At 44.6% G+C, this 6,993-nt stretch overlaps 1 protein-coding gene across 1 annotated transcript in view; it reads right to left on the bottom strand.

The window, feature by feature from the left end:
• Window positions 1-6,993, bottom strand: part of LOC121926734 (prostaglandin reductase 2-like) — a 25,234-nt gene that overhangs the window by 17,324 nt on the left and 917 nt on the right. Inside the window, 3 exon segments of the mRNA XM_042459954.1 lie at window positions 1,287-1,419; window positions 1,422-1,466; window positions 5,929-5,940. Of these exon segments, the coding sequence (XP_042315888.1) occupies window positions 1,287-1,419; window positions 1,422-1,466; window positions 5,929-5,940 (190 nt within the window).

Below are 6,993 nucleotides of genomic sequence, written 5' to 3'. Positions count from 1 at the left end.
AATGTTGTACACCGCCCTGATATATAGAAGGGGCGGTATAGAAATAAAATTATTATTATTATTATTATTATTATATTATTATTATTATTAGCGTTTATTATAAGATGAAGTGCGGTTTTTATGGCATCTCCTCCCTGAAACAGTCAGCCAAGAAGGGTAAGGGTCAAGAGGACACGTCCTTTTCCACATCCAAGGACTTGTCACGTCCTCAGATTCACAAACTCAAAGCGATCCAGAATAAACTTGCTTCCAGAGTCACTGGATGCCTCTGTATAGGTTCTATCAGAAGACCAGCGTCAAGATCAGCCCTTACGAGAGATTTTGTCAGCAAAATAGTCATTAAAAGCGTCACAGCAGGCTATCGTTGGCTCTAATAAAGGGTTCAGGTGGTCCAGGGGTGGATAATTCCCTAACCACCCTGAACAGCTCTGGTGGACGGATTCTGGCGATGCAATCCGTGCAGCACAGAACGAGTTCTTAGCTGCATCGATTGCCACTCCGCAGAACGTAACATGTTCTCATGGAGTGCCTTGTCAGATATGTTCTGATGTTCCGCCAGTAGCCTCTAGTCATTGCACAGCCCGCTTCATCTGGCGAAGATCTTTAGTGTACCAGGGTCTTTTGTTATGATTTTTTTAAGGACAAGGAAAGCTTGGTTTGTAAATTGATTGATTGACTGACTGCGAGAAAGGGCAGATATCATTTCAAATTTCCATTTTACTTGCTTCAGTTTCATTTCATTCCCCAGCACCATTTGCAACTGTTTTCTCTTTCACTTCTCCTTTCCACATCGGAAATAAAGATTAAAGGGCTGCTTTCCTTTGTTTTGTCTTCTGTAGACTGATTAAAAATACATTATCACTCCAACCAGGCTGGGTTGTGAAGGGGAATCTTTTCAGGGAAGGAAGAAAACAATGGAGTAGACTTCCTTCAGAGAGGGGAAGACTATATTGGTCGTTTAACCTTGAGTTTGAAAAGATACAAGATGCTTCTTGAATGGCCTCAGCAGAGAAGGGAGAAAATAGTCAATTAAAAAAAAAAAGGATATGAACTCAGGCTAATGGCAACAATGCCAATGTTACTGTTAGCTCCTCTCCCTTGCACAAGTTGCCATTCATAGAGTGGAAAGGAAAAAGCCACTCTGCATGCATTCATGGCATTTTTATTACATCTTGCTGCCTCACTGGCTATTAAGCACAGACAGATTGATAGTAATATTCCACCATTTGTGCAGTGTCTTGAATACGGAATGGATAGAGAAAATGCATACTCACATTACCTATCACGCATCACTGATGTCTCCACCAACATTGTCAAAGTACACATCCACTCCATCTGGGCAAAGTTCTTGCAGCCGTTTCACCACATTCTCTTTCTTATAGTTGATAGCAGCATTGAATTTCATTTCTGAGACCAAATGCTGCACTTTTCATCTGTGCCACAAATACCAACAGCTTTGAACAGCCCTCCAGAAGACCTATCTTTGGAATGAGACAGTCTCACACAGCTGGTCAGCTTTTATCTGCATGCAATAATTTTTCTTACGAGCAAGGATTTTCCCCCAATCTAAGGTAGACTTATTGGGCACCTAAATTAAGCCAGGGTCCTTAATTTGCGTGCATGGCAAGTTCATCATAGCAAGTGCTCATCTGACTTCTGGCAACTGTAACAAGTCACAAGTTTCCACTAAACTAGGAACAGGCAAGTGTAGCCCTTCAGGTGTAATTGGGCTGCAATTCCCAAATCTCTCATCATTGTCTATGCTGGTTAAGGCTAATGGGATGCTGTTCAACACCATCTGAGGGCCATGTGTCACCCAAGTACACCTTCTCATACCAAGTGATCTTGGTGTGGGGAGGATATTCCCCCAGTCCAAAACTGGAAAAAAAGCCTGGGGTCTATTTGGTTCCATGCTTGGGGGATGCTTAGAATACCGAAAATACAGAATGGAACCTGGAGAAGTTCCAAGTCTAGCACAGCCAGTTAGTCCAAATAGCTTCTCCAAACTGTGGTGCAGAGTCAAGGCAAGACTATGCTTCCCATCTCCAAGCTAAAAGGGGACGAAGATACACAGAACAGACACAAACTAGGGCCCAAAACACACTGCAGAAGAATCCAGTTTGAGACCACTTATAACTACCATGGCTCAGTGCTGGAATTCTGGGAATTGTAGTTTATGTGGTCCCACAGCTCTCTACCAGAGAAGGCTAAATGTCTCCTAAAATAACAGTTCCCAGAATTCCATACATTGAGCCAGGGAAGTTAAATTGGTCTCAAACATTGTTTCTGCAGTGCGTTTAGGACCAAGGTCTTCAGCACTGATCCAAAGAAGGAAAGGGGGATTAATCCCCACCTCAAAAATTCTTTTCAGAGGTACAGCATGCATTCAAATGCATAGCCCTCCTCAGTGGAATGGCATGGTCCTGGTGACATACATTTCAGGTTATCCATAGAGGACATACAAGATCTATGCAACCTTAGATATAATGCTAAATGGTTTTGGTGGGATGTTAAAAAAACGGAGGAGATAATGCTGCTGCTTAGAGCTGTTTCCCCACATTTCTGTCAAATCATTCCCCCCAAGAGTTGACAGTGCATGAGAAAGCAATCCTTGTGAATGGCTCTGCAACTCTCATATAATCTCAATGATGCAGAAGAAATTGCAGAGTATTGGCTCTTATAGAATCAAAGAATCACAGAGTTGGAAGAAACCACAAGGGCCATCCAGTCCACCCCCTGCCATGAAGGAACTCCTATCAAAGCACTCCTGACAGATGCCATCCAGACTTGTTTAAAGAGCTCCAGAGAAGAAGACTCCACCACTCTCTGAGAAGTGTGTTCCACTGGCGAACAGCTCTCACTGTTGGGAAGTTCCCCTAAGGTTGAGGTGGAATCTCTTAGGAGCCCTGGTGGTGCTTTTTTGCATTATTGTTACTCATAATTGCAATTTCCATTACCACTGAATGTAATGGTAATAGTTGTGACATAAACAAGCAAAATTAAAATTATAACTTCAAGTTACAACACCATATGCACAGCCTAAATGTATTTACACCATACACAGTAAAGAGTTGGTTAAAATGTTATGTTTTAAATAAAAATTTAAAAGAGTATTTTTCTTAAAAAAACATTTTTAAAAACAAATTTAAAATTTAAAAAATTGAAGTTTGACATTTTAATTTAATTTTTTTTGAGGCCTCTCCTTTCCCTTCCATGAGCTTCACCCCAGTCCGCACAACATAAAACATCCATACAACATGTTCAATTCAAAGAATTAAAATGCAACAATATAAAACATTAAAACAATCTAACCAGCTTGCCACTGCTGGCAGAGGGGGGGAAGAACTAATTGGGGCATATGTCAGGGAATGCTAACCTGAACAGAAAAGTTTTAAGCCCCTTTTTAAACTCGGCCAGGGAGGTGGCCGAGCGGAGCTCATTGGGCAGAGAGTTCCAGAGGGTTGGGGCCGAGATGGTAAAGGCTCTCCTAGACGTAGAGGCTAGCCTGGCCCCTGGGACCCTCAGTAACCGCTGCCCAGATGTTCTGAGAGAGCGGGGCGGATTGTATGGGGAGAGGCGGTCTTCAAGGTATCCTGGGCCCAAGCCATTTAGGGCTTTATAGGTAATAACCAGCACCTTGTATTGCGCCCGGAAGCGAATAGGCAGCCAGTGCAGGTCTTTGAGCACTGGTGTTATATGGCTGGCTCTGGATGTGCCAGTAACCAGTCTGGCTGCCATATTTTGCACTAATTGTAGCTTCCGGGTATGGTACAAGGGCTGCCCCATGTAGAGCGCATTGCAGAAATCCAAACAAGAGGTTACCAGAGCGTGTACTACCGTTTCAAGATGCCCTCGGTCCAGGAAGGGACGCAGCTGGCGAATCAGCCGAAGCTGATAACAGGTGCTCCTGACCGTCGCATCCACCTGAGCTGTAAGCATCTCTTCGGGAGGGTATATTTTCACAGGCCTTAAAACAGGCAATAGTAAAACCTCTTCTGAAGAAACCCTCCCTTGATCCCCGGTTGATGTGTAATTACAGATCGGTCTTCTTATTACCGTTCTTGGGCAAGGTGATCGAGAGGGCAGTCGCCTTTCACCTCCAAGCTGTCTTGGATGAAACCGATTATCTGGACCCATTTCAAACTGGCTTCAGGGCGGGTCACGGAGTTGAGACTGCCATGGTCGCCTTAGTTCAGTGGTTCCCAACCTGTGGGTTGGGACTCCTTCATGGGGGTCGCCTAAGACCATCGGAAAACACCTATTTAATTACAGTTATGAAGTAGCAACGAAAATAATTTCATGAGTTTGGGTCACCACAACATGAGGAAATGTGTTAAAGGGTCGCGGTATTAGGAAGGTTGGGAACCACTGCCTTAGTTGATGGTCTCCGTCTGGGCATCGACAGGGGAAAGGTAACCCTGTTGGTGCTCTTGGACATCTCAGCGGCCTTCGATACCATTGACCATGGTATCCTTCTGGAACGCCTGAGAGAGTTGGGCATTAGGGGCACTGCGCTCCAGTGGCTCCGGTCCTACCTCTCAGGAAGATTCCAGATGGTGAGGCTGGGGGACAGTTGCTCTCGTAAAAGAGAGCTGACATCTGGCATCCCTCAGGGCGCCATTCTGTCCCCCATGATGTTCAACATTTACATGAAGCCGCTGGGAAAGATCATCCGGAACCACGGAGCATGGTGTTATCAGTACGCTGATGACACCCAGATCTATCTCTCGATGTCTCCGACTGATACAGCGACTAAGGATGGCACCTCTCCTCTGGATGCCTGCCTGGGGTCAGTAATGGGCTGGATGAGGGAAAACAAACTCAAGCTGAATCCAGAAAAAACAGAGGTACTCGTGATTGCCCCAAATCCAGACAGGGAAATTTGCCATCCAGTCCTAGACGGGGTTATACTTCCCCTAAAGGACAAAGTTCGCAGTTTGGGAGTACTCCTGGATTCATCTCTACAGTTATCATCTCAAGAGGAGGTGATGGCCAGGAGTGCTTGGTACCAGCTTCGGCTGATACGCCAACTGCGTCCCAGTCTGGACCAAAGGGACCTAGAAACAGTAGTACATGCACTGGTAATCTCTCGTTTGGATTTCTGTAATGCGCTCTACATGGGGCTACCTTTGTACCAGGTTCGGAAGCTTCAGTTAGTTCAAAATGCTGCAGCCAGATTGGTAGCGGGAACCTCAAGGTCAGACCATATAACACCCGTATTAAAATCTCTTCACTGGCTGCCAATTCGCTTCCGGGCCCACTACAAAATGTTGGTCATGACCTATAAAGCCCTACATGGCTTGGGCCCGAGTTACTTGAGGGAGCGCTTCTCCCTACATAATCCGCCCCACACTCTCAGAACAAAGGGGAAATTTTTACTTGAACACCCTAAGGTGAGACTGCCAGCAACACACCAAAGAGCCTACACAGCGACAGCTCCAACTTACTGGAATGTACTCCCGGAAGAGATTCGACTTAGTTGTACACTGGAAGCCTTCAAGAAGGCATTGAAAACCTATCTCTTCCGGTTAGCATACCCTCCCGACTCTGTTTAGGAAAGTTTTCCCCAACTAGATCAAGACACTTACCCATAATTGATTGTCTTAGTTTTAACTACTGTTTTTAAAATTATTCTTTATTGGGTTGTTGTAATTGTTCTTATATTATATCTAACATGTGTTATATAGTTTTACTGTATGTAAACCGCTTTGATCTGGAGGAAAAGGTATATAAATAAAAGTTTTATTATTTATTATATTTATCCTCAAACCAGTGAAGAGGTGCATAATAGGAGCTGCTGTCTGAAAAAGTAATTTTTCCAAGTTCTGGGAAAGTCATGTGTTACAAGAGCAAAAGTGATTATGGTCGAAGGAGCCTTGCCTATGGAGAGAGAGTGCCATGTACTGAACAAGACCTGACAAACAGAACCCACTGCATGAACTTGCTAATCAGACATGCAGTTTTTCCAGCTGACAACCAGGCACACATCCCTTAAGACTCAAATAAATTTCTTGTAGATTTGCAGCTCTCCAGGTTCCTGCTCTTCTTAGAGGCTGTGCAGACCGCCCCAAAGGGGTGGCCTGCAGCCGCCTCTGGCTGCATCAGATCGCGGCCATGGCAACCGCATGCCATGGCCCTGATCTGGCCTTTCCAGGGTGCAAAAAGAAGCCACAAAAACCGGGTCCGTTTTGCACCCTGGAAATGGTTCAATAGCCACAGCGCCATGGCTTTAAGGCACTCCTTTGGCGCTGGGTAGTGTGGATGCAGTGTCAGGACCGCCATGACACCACGCACCGTGTTGAGTGGAGTGTACCATCACGCCGCCCTGGGGACAGTGTTGGAGCATGTGTCATGTGGAAACCATGCCCTGACTCTGCCCCCATGCTGCCTTTCATGAACGATATGCACAGTCCCTTAGTGTCTATAAAAAGATGATGTGCATGCAACCAGCATTTAGGTATGATCTTTCCTTGAGAATACATATGGGGTAGAAAGCCCTTCTTGCAGATATGAGGTCTGTTGGACTGGAATTTCAGCTTATTTCTCCTGATTCTTTCAACCGCTCCAGCCACAATCCATTACTCAAAAAATGTGTTCATCGAAGGCACAACTTAATCTAATGAATAACTTCACTTTCACCTATTTAAAGTGCAGAAAAACAGAAGCTAGTCATTTCATTGCTCCTGTGAAATCTCAGTATCCGAAGGGAGAAAAGGGAGATATAAATAAATATTTATTATTATTATAAACATTCTCCCACTTCACACCAAACATCTCATACTTTTTGGATTTGGGCCTTTTTTCTAAACTTACTTACCTTCTGGGCTCCCCCAACCCAGTCTGCTGTAGCAACTACTGGCTCCTACATCAGTGCAACAGTGAATCTGCTCAGGTCTTTAATCCAGACATTAAAGGAGCTATTTCAGGTGCTGATTTTATTTGGGGAAAATGGCTCAACACCTAGGACATTTAAGGTTAAATAATGTTGTGAAT

The sequence above is a fragment of the Sceloporus undulatus genome, chromosome 1, assembly GCF_019175285.1.
Source record: "Sceloporus undulatus isolate JIND9_A2432 ecotype Alabama chromosome 1, SceUnd_v1.1, whole genome shotgun sequence".
Classification (NCBI taxonomy): domain Eukaryota; kingdom Metazoa; phylum Chordata; class Lepidosauria; order Squamata; family Phrynosomatidae; genus Sceloporus; species Sceloporus undulatus.
Note: the sequence above shows the minus strand (reverse complement) of the source record. Positions and strands in the feature narration are given on the sequence as shown.